Raw genomic sequence first — 20256 nt, 5'->3', positions numbered from 1 at the left:
CAATGTCACACAACCACAAAGTGGTAGAGTTTATATTTGAACACAAGCATTCTGCCTCCAGAACTCAAGGTTAGCTAACTGTTATGCAATACAGCTTCTCAGCACTGTACCCCTCTTTTTCATCTTATGTCCTCCATGTACTGTATGGCATTGGATGAAGGAGGGCACACATAAATACTTGACCCAGTAGGGAGACCAAAAGTGGAGGAATAAGGCAACTCAGAACAACAACAACAAAAAAAGTGCTGCCCCTCTGTGCTCTGTCAAAAAGGGATAGAAAGCAGGAAACTAGTTTAGAGGAGATCAACTTGTGGCCAATTCGCAACTAGTGAGTCCTTAGGCCCAGGGTAATCTGCATGAGTCTTAGAGCCCCTTGAAGAATGCTAATAAGAAGAGCTTCATTCACCAAGGTATTTCATTAGGAGTATGGAGGCAGTTGGAACTGCTGTCTTTCAGAGACTGTGCTCTAGTAGGCTGTTCTTGCTCTGGGTTTTACCCCCTCCCCCACTCTCCCCAAACCAGTACCACAAATGCATTTCATAACAAAAAGAATTGAGAGCTTTTATATCCATAAGACATAGAATTTGAAGAAATCCTTGAATCCCAATCAAAACAACCCTCCACTTGCCCATCAGGATGGGGAAACCAAGGCCCCAAACAGGAAGTGACTCATGACAGCTCTTTCCATAGCAGCCAGACCTCAAACTTTGACCCTGGTTCCCACCTCAGCACTTTTTATACTTCTGGGGAACTATAATTAAAAACAAACTCTTCCCAACCCAGAAAACTTCTCCACAAATGTTGAAGAGAAAGAAAACAATTTTATTATTGAATAAGCATTAAACCAGAATATGATGCATATAGGGGCAATCAATCCACAAAGAGATTATAAAGACAGAAAAAAATCTTACCCTCTTATATAGTTTTCTATGAGCTGAATTTTTTCCCTTAAAAATTCATATGTTGACGCCATAAACCCAGCACCTCAGAATATGACTGCATTTGGAGATAGAGCCCTTAAAGAGGAAGTTAAGGGGCACCTGTGGCTCAGTCGGTAGGGTACGTGACTCTCAATCTCAGGGTCGTGAGGTCAAGCCCCATTTTGGGCATGGAGCCTACTTAAAAACAATAATAATAATAAACAAAATAAAACAATGAAGAGGCAGCTAAAGGGAACACCCTAATCCAGTCTGACTGACAGCCGTCTAAGAAGAGGAAATTTGGCACACAAAAAGCTACCAGGGATGTGCACACAGTGGAAAAGTCATGTAAGGACACAGTGAGAAGGCAGCCTTGTGCAAGCCAAGGAGATGCCTCAGAACAAACCAAACCTGCCGACACCTTCAGCCTCCAGAAATGTGAGGAAATCTATTTCTGTTCTTTAAGCCACCCAGTCATAGTATTTTGTTATAGCAGCCCTAGCAAACCAAGAGCCAAGCAGATGCAATCCATTCCACGCATGTTCTCAAGATAAACAATAACTAGTCCTCAGGTAAGAGGACTTGACAGCACCATCTCTCACACACATAATTCATCCTAGATTCACCTGGTAATTGAGGTGGCCATCTATGTTGGCTAAGTGGCTTTATAAAAAAATTAAAATATAATTTTCATATCTTTATGAAAGGAGGTAGTTTTACAACTTGGAGCAGGCACCCACTGAAGTTAGGTTCCTACCTTTCCCATAGAACTGGGATGTAGGGGTGCTATCTTATTCCCTTGATGATTACGTTTCAAAGGGATGGTTCACAAGATCAGTGGTGGTGTCATTGCACAACAATGTGAACCATACTTAACGCCACTGAACCATTCACTTTAAAATGGTCAAATGATCAATTTTACATTATTTATATTTCACCACAATAATAAAAAAAAAAAGAAGTCCTTGAGAAAGACATTCCTGGGTTGTAAAACTGGCAGGGTGCTTTTAAAAAGATCTATATACATCTGAAAGTGTCTGAGAAAGCTGAGAAAGAATTTATAAGTTTTCTAAAGAAAATGCTCTAAGAAAAAAAAGAAGGAAAGCCTTTCCTCTAAGTCTCAACAGGGCGAATTAAGTCTCTTATGTTTAATTTGTATTTGCCCTTAAAATCTGAATCTTATTCCCTAATTTCACACTTAAGGAAACTGACACCCAGAATGATGAAAGAGCTTGCCCAAGGTCACCACTTGGTGAATGGCAAAGCTTGGCCTTGAATTCAGGTGCCCTGACATCCAGGCTAGTACTCATTTTTGAGATCCCTCCAGAGACAATAAAGCCCCTATACCTGCGTCTGGAGAGGCAGCATCTTATCCTGCAGCTCACTGCCTGGCTACTATGCATCTTCAGTAGGCAATATCCTTTGGCAGCATCTGTCTGGTTAGAGCCAACGTGACGTCTCACCTCAGTTTGGGCCAAATACAAACTACCAAGAAGCCTCTTTAGGGTCCTCACTCCCTGCTGCAAGGGAGGGAGAATGAGACCGTGAATCGTACCTCTGCCCCAGCGCCTAGGGAAGTTCTTCTGCTTCCCTCCCTAATCTGCCTCGACTTGGACAGGTGGTATAATTTCTGTACACCCCATCTGCGTCTAAGCCAAGAAAAGTCCTGCGAACATAGTACAGACGAAACAGAGCTTGAAGGGGTCAGAGGAGAAAATCCTGGTGCTTGGGTCAATGTGATTCTACCTCCAAGAGCCTGGATTATATTGTTCCAAGTACTAACACTAACGGCGACTACATTTCAACAACACTTAACAGTTTCCAAAGTATGGTAAAACCATTATTATCATCACAACAACTCCCTGAGTAAAAAAAGGAAGACTTTTATCCATACTCACCCACCTACCTTCCTCTTCCCCTACCACTCACACACACACATACACACCCCACTTCACCTTCCAGTCAAAATACACACATACATGTTTCCCCTCACGTCACATCCATTTTTTTTAAACTTTCAAGTCATTCAGGAGGTTGACCAAGATGGCGACAGAGGGGCTTTTGACCTCCCCTCCTCCCATGGACACACTGAATATATAGCTAGTCAGGGCAATTTTCTCTGAAAGAAATCCAGAAACTAGCCAAGCAACTCTTACACATCAGGCAGATGAAAAAATAACCACATTGAAATGGGTAGGAAAGGCTGAGACACACTCTCATTGTAGAGTTTACCCTCAGGGCAGTGCCATGCATTTGGGTGGGAAATCCTAAGTCCTGGCTTCTCCCTCAAGTGCACAGAGTTTGGATCCCATTTTTAGTGCTCTAACTCTTAAGACTCCTGAGTGATGGGTCCCAAAAACACCTGGCTCTGAAAGCCAACAGGGATGGCATCCACAAGTCCCACAGAACTATAGTAAACACAGAAGCAGTTCTTAATGGGTGCACCATTACTCACTACAGCTATACCCCCAGGGATCAGGGCAGAAGGAGCAGGCAAAAATGCCCATTTTCCAGTCTTTCCCTGAAAGAAGTCCATCTATATACTTTTGAAAGCTGCTGCCTAAGGGTCAGGCTTCTAATTTACCACAGTGGACATCTTCCCCACTTTCTCCCTCTAGCCTGCTCCAAGTCACCAGTATCAACCTGGAAGGGGGTATACACATGTCTGTGCCCAGTTTTTGCAGCTACCACCCAAGAGATGGGTTCCCTTATCATCTGCCTTTGATAGCCAATAAGGCTTGCATTCACAAGTCTCACAGGAGTGTAGCAAACAAAGACACAGTTCTCAGTGAGCGCAGGAGTATATCCCTGTGGCTACACACTTGGGCCAAGCACAGAGGAAGCAAGGAGAAACTTGCAGAGATGTATGTCTGCAATCTCACACCGTGTCTGCCACAGAACAGAACTCCATACATACTGAGTGAGTAATTAGGAAAGCATTTATGATGGCTAAACCATTTGGGACTTTTGAAGCAAGAAGGTGACTTAAGATCCGTGTTGAAAAGGATAACCCCGACTATAATGTGTAGAATCTCTTAAAGCAGGTTTTCTTAGCCTTGGCACTTACTGATATTTGAACTGGTTAACTCTTTGCTGTGGGCTGTCCGGTACACTGCAAGATGTTTAACAACATCCCTAGTCTCTAGCTACTAAATACAGTAGAATTCAATTATGAAAGCCAAAAACGTCTCTCCAGAAACCGGCAATGTTCTGTGGGAAGCAAAACTGCCCCTTGATGAGAACCACTTTCCTAAAGGGAAAAGATAAAAGATCATTCCGGTGGCCATTCACCAGATAATGTTATAGGAGGAAGTGCACTCAACGTTGGTTGAAAACATCTACAAAGTCCTGGGCACTACAAATATTACCATATTTTAAAGAGGAATATGGGATAAGAGAGCCCCACCCCCACACCACCTGCCCCCAGAAATCCCTTCAAGATTACCTGAGGTCAAGCTCCCAAATGATTAAACCCTAGGACAGACACCACCATTTTCCCTGGCCCCATTTGAGCACAGTGAAGTCTAATTCCCACGCCATGTCAAAGAGGAGTATTTGACATTACTCCATGGATATTAATTTAAGTTATTCAGGGAGGCCTCAAAATCACTTTTCAGTCACCTCCAAGGGGAAACAGAGCAGAATTTTCCTTGGCACAAGCTGGTCAAACTTCAGGACTCGGTTGTCTTCTTCCTTTGCCCAAGCCCTCATCCATCCTTGGGGAGCCTCTCCGGGACCACACAACAGCTGGGCTAAGGGCTAAATGCTGGAGCTGGCCAGCATTTCTGGGGAGGTCCAGCTCAGAGGGCCCCGGCAGGTGACTCTGCGTTCACTCAGCAGCCTGGGGGCTGGGTTGGCTCCTCTCTGCTCCCACCAACACCCGCTGGTTGCTGCTGTTATTAATAACCTGAGCAGCAGGAGACTTCGCACCAGAATCAGGGCTGTCTGGATAATTATCTAGTGGCCTAGGACCAGTCAGTAAATTACTCTGTGACCTGGGAATTCAGCAGGTTACCACCATCACTCAGGCCTGCTCACTTTATTGCTGTCCCCTCCTGCTGCCCTGGCATTTATTTGTCTAGTTTACATTCAGAGCATTGATTTCATGCCTTTTGTTTTCCATCTTGGAGGTAAGAAGTAGCCCCTTTGAGAAGACTAGTTCTCAGGTCAGTGTAGTGACACGGGGAGGGGGAATACTGGAGGTTTTGTTTTGTGCAATCTTTTAGTATGTCCCCAGCACATCAGCACCTGCTTTCTGTGGCACTCCCAAGTGTTTTCCAATCTTTTTTGTCAGAGTTGTGATACATTCCACTAAGCTACCTGTTTATGTAATCTTGCTTATTGGGGAAAGGAAAGTCAGAGAAAGAGAATCTCTGTCACTGCCACCTCACACACTACATGTCGTCTGTAACAAATGGGAATAGTACATTCAAGCTAGTGTTCCCCAATGCAATAGTCTTTCTCCTCAGAGCATTTGCTCCCTTTATCTAGAGCCCTCTTTGCCCTCCCCTTCACCACACTCTCACTTATCTTTCAGGTCTTAAGTGTCACTCCCTCACCCAGAAAGCTTTTTCTCACCCATCCGTTACATTGTCCAGTAACTCATGCCCCTTTAGGACTACCATAGCCATCCTAAGGGTTTTGCATTATTATAGGACCTGTTTTCTTGTTTGTCCTGTCTTTCAGATTATGAGCTCTGTAAGAACAAGAACCAACCCACACCTCTGCAAGGCCCCCATTTAAAGTAGCCAACAAAAATTAATAAATAGACACAGAAAGGTATCCCCTAACTCTATCCTCCAGACACACCTGATTCCCAGCTTCAGTTCAGCGAAGATACTCACTTACATATCCAACACCATTCTCCAAAGATGGCTGTTACGAAGTTTCCCAGTGGGGCAACTATAGCTTTAGCTAAAGACTTTATTATACCCATTTCCTAGAATTATCTACTACACATCTCCCCTCTTTTCGATTTACCAATTTTTTTTTTCAATCAGAGAGAAAGTGACCACAAGCAGGGGAGTGGCAGGCAGAGGGAGAGGCAGACTCCCCACTGAGCAAGGAGCCCAAGGACCTTACAATCACCACCTGAGCCGAAGGCAGCCGCTTAACTGGATGAGCCACCCAGGCACCCCGTCAATTTACCAGTTTCTATAAATGTACCTGAAGATAATCCTGTATTTTTTTTTGTAACTCTCATTAAATGTTTACTTTCACTTTATAATCCATCTAAAAAACACAGATACTCCTGGATTAGCTCATTAAACTGCTTCATAACCTTTCTGAAGACATTTGTATGCAGTCAGCCTTGATTTCTTCTTACACTGAATGAATTCATGACCTCTTATGTGCCCTCAATTCTGAAAGTTTTCTCATTCTAAAATTTGAAGTATATTTTGTACTTCTGCACCATAAAGGTGGCAACAATTCCCACTTTGCTGCAAAACCCTTTTGACAAACATAATATACATCAAGAAATTAAAATAAATAATTTACCTACTTTTTTCACAAAGGTACAGAGTGATAGATCATAATCTGGCTCCTATGTACTCCTCCAACCTGCCCCACTCCACTACTAATCACAAACTTCTTCCAGTTCTAGTTCAAACTGCACAAATGCTTTTCTAGTCAATGTACGTTTACCTATGCTATCCCATCTGCTTGGAATGCCCTTTCTCTTCTGTATATCTAGAACATTCCTAATTCTGTTTTGAAACCCAGCTACAGTTAACTCCTCTGGGAAGTCTTTCTTGATTTGATGCATAGTCCAGCATAATGAGTAAGGCTTTAGACTATCAAGTCAGACAGATCTGGGGACTCTAATTTGGCTCACCACTTATCACAGTGGAAATGTGATTTAGCTGATCTAACCAAGCCTCAGCCTCCTCATCTGTGAAATGGGCATGACAGTTCCTACTTCACAGGGCTATAAGGACTGAATGAAGTGGGACGCCTGAGTGGCACAACGGTTAAGCGTCTGCCTTCGGCTCAGGGCGTGATCCCGGCGTTATGGGATCGAGCCCCACATCAGGCTCCTCTGCTATGAGCCTGCTTCTTCCTATCCCGCTCCCCCTGCTTGTGTTCCCTCTCTCGCTGGCTGTCTCTATCTCTGTCGAGTAAATAAAAAATAAAATCTTTAAAAAAAAAAGGACTGAATGAAGTAACTTAAGCATTTGGCTAAGCTCCTGGCAAATAAAAAGCACTGTATAAAAGCTAGCTATTATTATTGACCCTGAGTTAGAAATAATCAATTCTGATGCACATCTATCAACTGAATTTTACATGTCTGCCTCCCCTATAAGACTGTGACTTCCCTAAGGGTTAGACACCTATTCATATATGTATTCTCAGAATTAGGCATCATGCCCAGCACATAGTAAGTAGCCAACAAATGATTTGTTGAGTTAATGGGGCGCCTGGGTGGCTCAGTCTTTAAGCATCTGCCTTCGGCTCAGGGCGTGATCCCAGCATTCTGGGATCGAGCGTTCTGGGATCGAGCCCCACGTCAGGCTCTTCCACCGGGAGCCTGCTTCTTCCTCTCCCGCTCCTTCTGCTTGTGTTCCCTCTCTCGCTGGCTGTCTCTCTCTCTCTGTTGAATGAATAAATAAAATCTTTAAAAAAATGAATTATACATTTAGAAGAGAATTCTTAAAACAACAATTAAAAATAATACTTTAAATAAAGTAAGATAAAAATTTTTAAAAAGTGTACAATGTTATTTGACAATATGCTAGATTGACTCTGGCACTTCCATACTTATGTTCACATTTTCAGTATGGTTCTCACAGTGACTTTAAGCGGCAGGAATTATTTCCCGAGTTCACAAATTAGAGAAACAGACTTAGATGGATCTGATTTTGGCCCAAAGTCAACAGAGCAATTTGCAGAATCCAAACCTGTATCACTTTTCTCCCCTCTTATGCTTCCTTTTCCCCACCTATCTCCCTACCCCCACGCCGGCCCCAAAAAGGAACAGCTAAGCCACTCTTTAACTCAGGTGTAAGATGTTAAGCTTCCACAAGTGATCCTTCACCCAGCACTCCATGAAAGCAGGCGCTAAGACCTGGGCCCTTCTCGGAGGTACCATTCCCGCTGATGACCACAGCCTCAGCTTTTCCACACACTGTGGAGAAAGTAGGCATATGTTGTATGTTTTGCCCTCAGCGTTCAGAGAAAAACACTTGTTTTCTGCCAGTCCTTTGGGTTCCTCTAGACTTTTCCTGTGCTTTTGTGCAGCTGAGAAGGTGAAGCGTAAGGGTATCAAAAGTGGCAAACAGTCCCTACCTCTGGAGACAAGCATTTACTAGAAGAAAGAACCGACCAATGGCTTCCCAGAGCATTGTTCAGCCACATTAGAGAAGGGATTAAGCAGATACATTCAGCTATTCTAACAGATTTTCTTTAAGCCTTGAATACGCCTCTCACACTCACTCAGATAATCACATTAGTTTTGTCATTAAAAGCTCCCTTTTATAGAAAGTACCTAAACCGCTTAAACCACCCAGAGAGGTTGCATATATTATCAAACACCAAGACAAACAAAAGGGATTTTCTGTTCCACATCTCAGTCTTCCTTAGTCCTCAAAAAATTTGGGAAATAGTGGAAGAGATGATTTTTGAAACAGACAGTGGCAGGACAGCAATTCTCACTCCTCCCTTCCCTTGGCAATGGAGCTGGGAAGACCGGAAAACTCCTTCAGCACTAAGGCCAGCAGAAAACAAAAGTTAAGACAGAAATGAAGACAGTAGGGCAAGGAGGGGGTAGAAAGAAGCGTGCTTGCCTCTCTGGACAGGAAATTGCATTTGGAACCAAGGAAGAGTAGAAAAGCACAAGATTTGGGATCAGACAACTGTTGCTTACTAGAACTAGGGCCATGGTTCGGGGTGGGAGAGAGTCACATCTTTTCTCTTGGCTTCATGATCCTCCTCTATAAAATGGAGGTAATATCTGCCTTGCCTCCCAGAGCCCCAGGGATGTTGAGGGGCTCAAATGAGAAAAGACAGGCAGCAGAGTTCTGAGATCTGTAAAGTATGATACCAGAATTAGAGGGGAGGTTTCCCTTGGTTTTTGTTGCGTGGTACATAATGTATACTTTTTTTTTTTTAATAATGCTTTTGTTGCCTTTCTCACAAAGCTCCATCCACCCTGCAAATGCTCAGTACAAATGTTATTTCTCCTTTAAAGCCTTCCTCAGACCTGCAGGGTGAATTCATCACATGGGCTTTCAGGCTTCCATCATCTGACATTGTGACCACCTCTCCCCATTGACACTGGGCCTCTTGAAAACAACCGTCCTTGCCTTTGAATTCTTACTATCTAACACTATAATGCATAGAATTGCCATTCAGTAAATGTTTCAATGAACAAATGATAAATGAACAAAAATCTAAAGAATTACAGTTATTTGGCCCAGGAAAGGTAAATTCAGGGAGTAACTTAAGAATCAGTCTCTACAATAAAGGTTATTACATTTTAGAGAGGAGTGTGTCTGTACTAAACATTCTGCTATTGTATTATTTACAATGTAAGACTAATGGGTAAATTGAATTAACGATGTTTTTCATCTCCTTTGTAGGGTAAAACCTGAGGAAAGGGCCTTAAATTACAACAGAGAAGATTAAAGTTTAGACTAGAGTTTCTCAACATCAACATTATTGCCATTTTGAGTCTAATAACTCTTTCCTTTGGAGGCTATCCTCTGCATTGTAGGGTGTATACTCACTGGACACCAGCCTACCCCCAAGTTGTGACAACCAATAATACCCTCAGACATTGCCAATGTCCCCTGGTGGCGGGGGGGGGGGGGCAAAATTGATACCAGTTGAAAACCATTTGCTTATAGTATACTAAAGTCTAAATTCCTGCTGGTGAGGGGTTTTGTGGCATCAGAAAAAGAGATGGTGGAACTCTGACCATAAGTTCCTTAAAGAGAAAGCCCATGGTTTATTTTACTGATTTATATTGTACCTTCCATTCTGAAGGTAGGAAGTTTGATCAAATGAACTGACATCATGGTAACATATAAAACGTCTTCTGTCAATCGCAAGGGAAATTTTTTTTAAGGTTTTATTTATGTATTTGAAAGAGAGCAAGAGAGCATGAGCAGGGGGAGTGGCAGAGGGAGAGGGAGAAGCAGACGCCCCGCTGAGCAGTGAGAACATGGGGCTCGATCCCAGGACCCTGGGCTGAAGGCAGACGTTTAACCAATTGAGCCACCCAGGCACCCTCTTTAAAAAAATTTTTTTTTTATTTATTTGAGAGAGAGAGAGCATGCATGCATGTGTGGAGGAAGGACAGAGAGAGAGGATCTCAAGGAGACTTCCCACTGAGCATGGAGCTGGATGTGGGGCTCAATCATACAACCCCGAGATCATGACCTGAGCTAAAATCAAGAGTCAGAAGCTTAGCGAACTGAGCTATCCAGGTGCCCCGCAAGAGAGATTTCTGAAACAGGAATCTGATAGATAGCCTTTGATGATGAGAGAAGGAAGCCTTTTACTTATCATCTAACTACTTCATGTAAGTGCCCATATTCAAGGGCACTTATTGTACAACCTCAGTGTCATAGCACTTTACATAGCACCTGAGCAAAAAGTTTCATTTAGAGTTTAATTTTCTTGAAGTTATTGACTTGATGGTTTTCTGTAAATCTTTTTTTGGCTACTTATCTCTAGATTTCAGGAGCTACAAAACAAAGAAAAATACTCATTAAAATCATCCCCCAAAGCTAGAGAGGAAGTTTGATAACAGATGCAAACAGCTCTGCAGTGGAAGAAGCATCTAATTCCTTGTCTCAGCTCTGCCTCCACATGGCTGGTGAGCTACCGTTGGTCCCACAGTAAGTTAGCAGTATATTCAGGTGTCAGAACTTGTTTTTTTCAAAATACTTCATTTGTGTTATAAAACATCATTCCTTCACCTTCTTCAACTGTCTACTAAGGCATTAGAAACTGGCCAAGAAATATCTATCTGGCAAAATTTGGGCTGAGAGTGTTCCTCCAAACACTGCAGCATCTATTTCTAGATTAAGCCAAATCAGCAAAAAATAGATATTCCAGGAGTGTATGTCATTAGCTCATTATAGAATTATTGTATTACGGTGTTAAGACTTCCTCCAGGGGCAGCTGGGTGGCTCAGTCAGTTAAGGTCTGCCTTTAGCTCAGGTCATGATCCCAGGGTCTTGGGATTGAGCCCATGCAGGGCTCTCTGCTCAGCGGGGAGCCTGCTTCTCCCTCTGGCTCTGCCCCTCCCCCTGCTTGTACTCTCTCTCTCTCTGACAAATAAATAAAATCTTAAAAAAAAAAAAAAAAGACTTTCCTCTACACTAAAGGATTGTGTATGGACGAAAACAATGAAATTTAGCAATATGTATAAAGACAAAGATCTCATCACATTTTTCCCCTCTGAGGCTCCATCAGGAAATTCCTGCCTGGGCTTCTCCAGATTGATTGGTCTGGTTTATTTTTATGCAGAGTGTGAACCGCTTAACTGATTTTGTCTTCTTCTTTGCAGATGGCTGCTAGAAAACTTAGCCAAATTTTCTTGGCCCCGTCTTTAAAAAATATATAGAATTCCATGGCAGTATTTCTCAGTGAGTGGTTGGCAAAGCACTAGTTCCTCAAATGTTGTCGAAAAAGGGGTTCTGGATCAAATAAGTTTGGAAAATGTTGCATTCTTCACAATGCACATGGTGTATCAAAGCTTGAGAGATTCTGTAGTAAAGATCATCTGTTTAAATTTACTTCAACCATGTTCAAACATTTTCATCATGTATACCTTCTTGATGAAATACCCACTAACATCTGGCCTTATAGCATTCTGTGGAACCTATTTGATAAATGCTGCTTTATGATTTACATTCCTAGATCCACTTTACATCTCTATCCCTTTTAAATCTCTTCTGTCCCACTCTTGGTGTGTTTAATGTATATCTTTAGGGCACCTTTAGAACCAGATGTGACAAAAATTTAAAAATTAATATTAAATAAACATGTTAGCTATATGACCTTGGGCAGGTAACTTCTACACTCCAGGCCTGAGCTTCCTATTAAAGGTGTCAGCCACGTTAAACATACATGTAGAACTAAATGATCCAAGACTGAGTTTACACTCTGCAACTGGAAGCTTCCATCCTCCCATCTTCATTAGTAAGTAACAAAATCTATTGGAACCAGCCCCTTCTTTGACCCTTTGAACTGAAAAATGGCTTCAGATATATCTATCCATTTGCACATCTCTGTTTCTAATGGACTAGTTCCCACCTAACCTCAAGACAGAGTTACATTCAGCCCCCTTGACAAAGGGTGCCAGGTTCACAGAATGGAAAAGGGAGCCAGGAGCATACTCCTGGTTTTCTCCAGGTCCCAGAATGTGGTTGAAGAGAGAGTAAATCAGGAAGTCCGAGTTCTAGCAGTATTGAGTACTAAGACATCCCCTTCCCAAAATCTAGGAAAGCCTCGGACAGGAGATCACATGGGCACATCAGAGCTGTGAAAGGTGCTGGGCTACAGAGACCATTAGAAAGCTTGGCCTTTCCACACTGAAATGTATCTACTCATATAAATTTACAGAGGGCCTACTGAGACCTGGCTGCCAGACCCCATCCTAGATGCTGATTACTAGAAAAAATAAGTCACAGTTCCTGCTCTCAAAGAGTTTGGTCTTCCTAAAAAGAGGGTGAGAACATTTAGCAAAGTATCACAATTTGGGATATGTATACTAAATTAGAGGTAGTTGGGCACCCTTTAAGGTACTAGAGTTGCAAAGATGAATAAAATAGACAATCCTTACCTTGGTGGAGCTTACATTGTCACTGAAATACTAAGTATTAACTTTGTTCTTTGAGAGCATAAAGAAGGAAACCATTCATTCCCTTTAGGAAAACTGAGAAAGACTTCACAGTGGAAGTAATCAAGTTGACCTGGGCTTTGAAACATGCACACAAGTTTGTCAGTGAAAACATATTGGAAGGTAATGCTAGGAAAGGAATTTCAGAGGAAATTTGGAGTGACTGAATGGTAGAGCATAAGGAAAGTAATAGGTGACAAGTAAGAATGGGAACTGAGTGCAGAGAGGTAGATCTCAATTTAAGCCATGTTTGTGCCACAGCACAAGTGGTAGGTTGGCTAAGTGGTGCCATATGTACATATGTTTAGGGCTTAATTAATGTATCATGGTAGGTACAATACAGTAGTGGCTCCTGAAGTTTCCTGAACACTAGTTCCTTGAACATCCCATGCTTCGATTACCATCTATTCACCAAGGATTTCCAGCCCAGACTGGATTCCAGATCTTTACATCCAACAGCCCTACTTGACAGCTAACTCTAAATGTGGTTATTTCAAATTGCATAAAACTCAGCCTGACAAAACTGAACTGAACCCGTAATCTTCCTGCCAAACCTGGTCACCTTCTACCCTCTGGTGCTTTTTGCCAATGTACAGCACTACATCTATCCAAGTGCGTAAGACAAAAATCATCCTTGACACCTGCCCAACTCATATCTCAGAGAACACATCACCAAATCCCATTGACATTCCTTACTAAATCTCTCCCAAATTCATTTACTTCTCATTGCCACCTCTACCACCCTAGTCAAAGCTACCCTCTTTTCTAACTTGGACAAATGCAAAAATGATGTGGTCTCCACATCACATGCTTGCCCCGCACAATGCATATTCCAGCATGACCTTTTTAAATGAAAATGTGTTCATGTCACTCCCAACCTAGGATCATCATTGATTTCTCATTCCTTTTAATGACTCCTAATCATGGTCTACTTGAATGAGCTTTCTCCCTGCCCAAATATGCAGATTCATCTTATGTCACTTTCCCTGTGGGCTGCTATCCTACAACAGTGGCCTTCTTTCAGGTCCTGGAATATGCTACACTCTGGGCTTTCGCACATGCCATTTTCGCCACTCCTCTTCCAATATAGCTTCCATTCACGCTTAGATCACAGCTAAAACATCACATCTCTAAATAGCATTCTCTTCTTCCTTCAGACTAGATCAGATTCCCTGCTAATAACCCCCACTCTTCAGGGCACTTATATCAACTCGTTGTATAACTTGATATTTCATGTCTTTCTACCACTAGAACATAAACCTTATTAGAACAGATACTGCGTTTGCTTTTTCACCATTGTTTTCTCCAGGTCCCAGAATGTCTTATGCCTTGTAGATGCTCTCTGAGAACAGGAAAATCTTCATTCTCCATTACCATTTTGGAGAGTCACAATGCATATTTATAGACTAAAAACAAAAAAGAACAAGTATTTAACTTTGTTCAAACCATCATTTTCCAAACTAGCTTAACTGTGGATCTTTTTACTATGTAAGTATTGGCATTTTGTTGGATACTTATGTTCTGGAAAGCACTGTGAGATAAATAAATATATATATATATTTGCCTGAACTGCTTCCTCTCCGTCCTAAACAGTGTATCTCTGAAGCCGTAGCTTTATAACCCCATCCCTCCCTAAACACCTAAGAGTTGTAGGCTTGTGAGGTGGTGCAGCCACAGGGGCCTGAGGACACCATGCTGGGAAGTCATCATGGGCCTTGTACCAGCAGAGAAGATGGTCTGCAGAAAAGAATGAAGCAACCATGGGAAGAGACGCTTAAGGCAAGGATCCCACACTCAGATGGAATCAGGCAGGATAACAGCGGTGAGGTGAATTGATGGAGCATTTCCTGTCTCAAGATATTCAAATTCAGAATTCTTTCAACTGGTGGTTCTTAAAGTATGATCCCCCAGTATCACCTAGGAACTTATAAGAAAGGCAACTTCCCAGGGTCCACCCCCACAACATACTACAAACTCCGGGGTGAGGCTCAGCAATCAATGTTTTAACAAGCCCTTTGGGTAACTGTGATGCTCATATACATTTTATACTGCTGGCCAAATTATAAAAATTTGAGTAACAAATCTCACCCACAGGCTGGTGACTTCTGTTGAAAGTGAGATGAATCAGAAAGTAGCAGTCTTGACTTTTCATGACTTTCTAGACCCTGGTTCCACTCCCTCATAATTCCTAGTTTTATTCAAATCCTGGAGCTATTCCTGCATAGTTTCAATAAATTCCCTCTTTTGCTTAAGCTGGTTTGGTGAGGTTTTGTTGCTTATCCAAACAGACATTTCATTATATCAATTTAAAAAACAACAGCAAAACAAAACAAAACCTGGATTCAAGTTCTGGTTCTACCAGAAATGAGCTGTGACAAGTCCTGTCTCTCTGGGCCACAATGCCATCACCTACAAATGATGAGTCTGGACTGGATGATAGCTGAGGTGCCCTCACCTTCTAATATGCTAGACTAGACGTTGATTCCTCTGGGTAATCTCTTGATCTTACAGATCCCTTAAGAAAAATTCCTATTTCTTTAGTTACATCTATTGACTCCAGGTAGTTAAAGTAACAAAAATAGAAATAAAAACACCCCAATTCTTTAGGTCTCTCTTTCCTTGTCTTTCAAAAGCATCATTTATTAATGAGAGAAATGCTTTAAATAAAGTTTATTTCATGTTCCAATTCTTTTTCAATTTAAAATTAAATTCTAGCATATCATAATTAGGCTAACTTAAGGTTGCTGTCTGTAATGAAACATACATTGAAAAACATGTACATAAGACCAAATCATACTTGCATAAAAATATAGCAATTTTTGGCAATATGTCTCTTCACAAAAATGTAACTCATCCAAACAACCAATATTAAATCAAATGGCAAAATATTTTAAAGATCCTAAACAAGTAGAAGGTTTCAAGGAAAATATCACAAAGTCAATAGCACCTAAAATAAATAGTAAGCATCCCCTCTATTAAGCCCTTAAACCCTGCATTACATAACTTCTTAGGTGGTACAGAATAAAAACTAGTATTGTTTCGACCCTTAAATTCTCACTTCAGCAGACTTTTCTCTGATGCTGAAACTAAAATAGCGACCAAATGCTTTGATGGACAACTCATTACAATGAGAACTGAAGGCTTCCGAAACCAGACAAAGATTTTTTCTGTATCTCCCAGATGCCAGGAAAGTAAGGGAAATATTTCAGTTTCCCACCCAAGAATGCACTCTATATCTGCAATTTAAAAAAATAAGTGCTTTAGAAATGACTGAGCTCAAGGTACAGTTTTTGAAAAGTAGAAAATGTTCCCAAGGCAGGGTGAAGAAAAAAAAAATTACTGAGAGAAAATAAAAAGCAACAAGGGGGAAGAAATCTTTCAACAGAGTAGAAACTGTTAGTCTCTCTCTGTGTCCCTGAAAGGTTTTGATCCAACCCTATTTGTTATCCTAGAAAAGCTCTTCTGAAGAAAGGTCTCAGTGTAAGAACTGCTTGAAAGAAGCCAACCCCTTGGAAATAGGAATGGCTCGGCCATTTATTAATGTCAAATATGCTGCCTGCATGAATTAATCAGCTTGTCTTTTGGAAGCCATACAGAAAAGTTCTCGTGCACCTGCCTCTTAGCACCCTGACACTTCTGACTTTAATGACAGCAGTAACAACCACCAGAAAATAAAATTTAAAAAACAAAATGCTGAATATAACTACATTCTATCTTCTAAATAGTTGATTCATCAATTTTTAAAGGCTTCTCACTGAAGTATTGTCAGTGACTGCAGTATATAAAAGCTTGCTCGGATGTAAAAGCAAAAGCAAACAGAGTCATTCTCCTAAACTGGCAAAATGTAACCGAATTACCACAAAACTGACCTTAGGAACAAAGAGAAATGGAGCAGAAAAAGGCCAGATTTCTCACTGGCAGTACCACAGTGGCAAATATCCCAGAACGGAGAAAAGCTGCCAAATAGAAGAGAGAAAATTAAAGGACTTTCCAAAAGCAGCCAAGCCCAGTGCGCACAGCATTCCCAACAGCTGGAGTGAGCTTCAGAAGCAACACACAGGTATAAGGTCCAGCCTTATTCTTTATTTACAGCACAGTTCAAAGTCATTAAATCAAGTACAAAAGAAATGGCTTCCATTTCCTGGATTGGCATCGGACATCCTTCCTACCAGCTGCAATTACATCATTTTTATCTATTTTCTGCTTTTCTTTTTTTCGGGGGGAGGCATGGGGAGTGACAAATGGACCAAAGAGACTTTAACCTCAAAACCAAAAGAAAGCCCTGCTTGCAGAGAAACAAAGGAAGTGACTCTCCCTCTTGAGAAAGGCAGTCAGGAACTCTGCTCCAGTTATGAGGGCCACTGATGGTGTAGGAAAGCTGTCACAAAGAGATTCTTCCTGGAGGTGGCGTGAAGATGGCGAGGACCCGGGATGGGATGGCTGCTGTCCCCACCATCACCCTCTCTTCTATCTCAACCTTCGCCCCACCAAATCTAATGACAAACAAGGAAAAGTAATTACATGTAGAAAACCAAAATGAATGGGAACATGGGTAGAATGAACATAAAAGAAACTGAAAATGATCAAAATTGCTCAGTGCTTCTTTCTCAGACTGGCATAGAAATCTCTGATCCACTGCTTCATGTGTCTAACTTCCAAGGAGCGGGCTAATAGCACGGTCGTGGGATCAAAGGCATTTCTGGCTCGGAGATCTAGATGATGGGCCCCTTCTGGGATGGTGATTGCAACCAAGGTGTCTGTGATATCCTTGGTTACTCCACCTCCTGACCAGGGGTCTAGTTCACCATTGCTAAGTGAGGGAAAGAAGAAAAAATAAGATTGTTAGTTTTTCATAACTATACCCAGATAAGATAGGAGAAATCTATTATATGCATAACATCTAAAATTACAAGTTCATAACCTGGGGGATTTGATCTGAGAATCTAATCTGTCATATAAAAAGCTGCTTCATGCTGGAGTTTTGTAATATTTCTGCAAGCAGATGCAAGAAACAGAATTAGAGAAGGTGGTTCTCCATGAATCAACCCAGATTATACTAGGACTCGGAATTCAAAAGGCTGAATTTCAATCCCAGCTTCATCCCTCAAAAGCCAGATGACACACAAGCTACCTGACTCAGTTTCCTCATCTGTAAAACAGAGATAATAAGTCCGACATCAGAAGGTTGTTATAAAGGTTAAAACAGATGGTAGGTGTGGATATACTGAATAAGCACAAGTGTCAGGCACAGAGGAGTCCTTCAATTAATACTGGTTTCCTTCGTTTCTAGGACCCAACTAACAGAGTGATTAAAAAAAAAAAACTCCCATATTTAAAAATGCTACCTATCTCAGATGTAAAAACAAACAAACAAATGAAAAACTGCTTTTTTTTCCTTTTCATTTTTTTTTAAAGATTTTATTTATTTATGAGAGAGAGAGAGCAGGAGAGAGAGTGAACAGGAGAGAGGAGCAGAGGAAGACAGAGAAGCAGGCTCAATGCTGAGCAGGGAGCCTGACTTGGGGCTCAATCCCAGGACCCTGGGATCATGACCTGAGCCTACAAGCAGATGCTTAACCAACTGAGCCACCCAGGCACCTCTTTTTTTCTTTTTAAATAATACTTTCCTCTTAGTACAGTACTGTGGGAAATAGGATGGTAGAACTGAAAAAATTCCCCTGGATCTGGAATCAGGAACTTTGGGCATTACTCAAAGATCTTCAGTTTATATTAGCTTTTAAGTTAAAGAAATGGTATTTTATTAGTCTTGGCTGGTTCACACAACATTTCAGAATGATGTAAACAGATCAGTAATTAAAACTGGCTATTTAGTTTAGCTGAGTAAAAACCCAATACTCCACTGGTAGCATTCTTAACAATATTGCTAACAGCTTTGCTGAGATATAATTCCCCTATCACAAAAATCACCCAAGTAAAATGTACAATTCAATGGTTTTTAATATGTTCAGAGTTTACAACCATCACCACAATCAATTTTAAAAAATTTCATCACCTCAAAACGAAACCCATACTCACGGCAGTCAATCCCTATTCCCCTCCCCCATACCTCCTCGCTCTCAGCCCCAGAAAACAACTAATCAACTTTCTACCCCTATAAATTTGCCTTTACATTTACATTTCATATAAATGGAATTATACAACATGTAGTCTTTCGTGATCAACTTATTTCACTTTGGCATGATGTTTTCAAGTTTCATTTATGTTGTAGCATGTGTCAGTACATTATTCTTTTTTATTGCCAAATAATATTCCATTGTATGGATATATCACATTTTATTTATCCACTCATCAGATGCACATTTGTATTGTTTCCACTTTTTGACTATTACAAACAACATTGCTCCCATGAACATCTCCATACGAGTTTTTGCATGGGTGTAAGCTTTCATTTCTCTTGGATATATACCTAAGAATGGAATTTCTGGGATATATGGTGACTTAACCTTTTAATGCACTGTCAAACTGTTCCCAAAGTGGCTACACTATTTTACAATCCCACTAGCAAAATATTGTTTAAGGATTTCTTTTCCTTTAGTACCCGTGGCTCTTGGTCACACCACTTCAAAGAATGAAGAGGTAGACCAGATGAACAGCTGTGGGCAGCAAAGCAAAGTTTATTAATAGTACAAAGCTCCCAAAGAGGGAGGGCACCTGAGAGGGTTGCCCTCAGAGTTTGTAAGTCCAGGCATTTTTATGAGATTTCTGGCAGGTTGTTTTAATCTGATTAACCCTCCATGCATCTGTCACCCAATTAGGTTTTTGTCCATGCACTCATCTACCTATTAGGTAGTTGTTCACGTGGGGAAGGGTGGAGGGCTCCTTCCAGAGTGGTGTTTCGAAGACTCGGGGACCAAGAGGGCTGCAGCTGCCACTGCCCTAAGGAATGCTGGCCAGCCACAGGCTACCAGATCAAGCTCTTTGCTTAAATACCCCACAGGCTGTTGAGCTGTACCTGGGGCCAGGTTAGGACCCGAAGGCCATTTCCTTCTTTTCTGCCGTATACAAGTTCTAAGTCCTCCCAGTAGGAAGACTTAAAGCTGGGGCACTGAGTAAAGCCTAGAATAACAGGATGGGGTCTTTTTCTTTTAAAGGTAGTTTCCTCGTTTTGTTTTGTTTTGTTTTTAATTTGAGAACAAGAGATAGAGTCTGAGTGGGGCTGGGGACACAGGGACAGGGAAAAGCAGGCTCCCCACTGAGTAGGGAGCCCAACGTGGGGCTCTGATCCCAGAACCCTGAGATCATGACCTGAGCCAAAGGTAGACGCTTAACTGACTGAGCTACCCAGATGCCCCCAAAAATGTTTTGGCAGCGGCCACATTCGAACCCACGTCCCCAAAGAGACTGGAGCCTTAATCCAGCACCTTAGAACGCTCAGCCATGCAACCACCTGAGCATCCTGAATCAAGGCTAGTTTCCTCTTAAACGGCCCCCCCTCTACCCTCCCTGCCTTTCTTCCAACTATCC

General features: G+C 41.7%; 1 protein-coding gene across 2 annotated transcripts in view; it reads right to left on the bottom strand.

Annotated features, from left to right (window-relative positions):
• Positions 1-15426: 15426 nt before the first annotated feature.
• PRCP (prolylcarboxypeptidase) overlaps positions 15427-20256 on the bottom strand; it is a 71386-nt gene continuing 66556 nt past the window's right edge. For both annotated transcript variants that reach the window (XM_019806115.2, XM_034666253.1), the window contains exon 9: positions 15427-17581. In XM_019806115.2, coding sequence (XP_019661674.1) covers positions 17365-17581 — 217 coding nt within the window. In that variant the 3' untranslated portion in view covers positions 15427-17364. The remainder of the gene's footprint in view (positions 17582-20256) is intronic.

Source organism: Ailuropoda melanoleuca, chromosome 8, assembly GCF_002007445.2.
Source record: "Ailuropoda melanoleuca isolate Jingjing chromosome 8, ASM200744v2, whole genome shotgun sequence".
In the NCBI taxonomy this organism is placed as follows: domain Eukaryota; kingdom Metazoa; phylum Chordata; class Mammalia; order Carnivora; family Ursidae; genus Ailuropoda; species Ailuropoda melanoleuca.
Note: the sequence above shows the minus strand (reverse complement) of the source record. Positions and strands in the feature narration are given on the sequence as shown.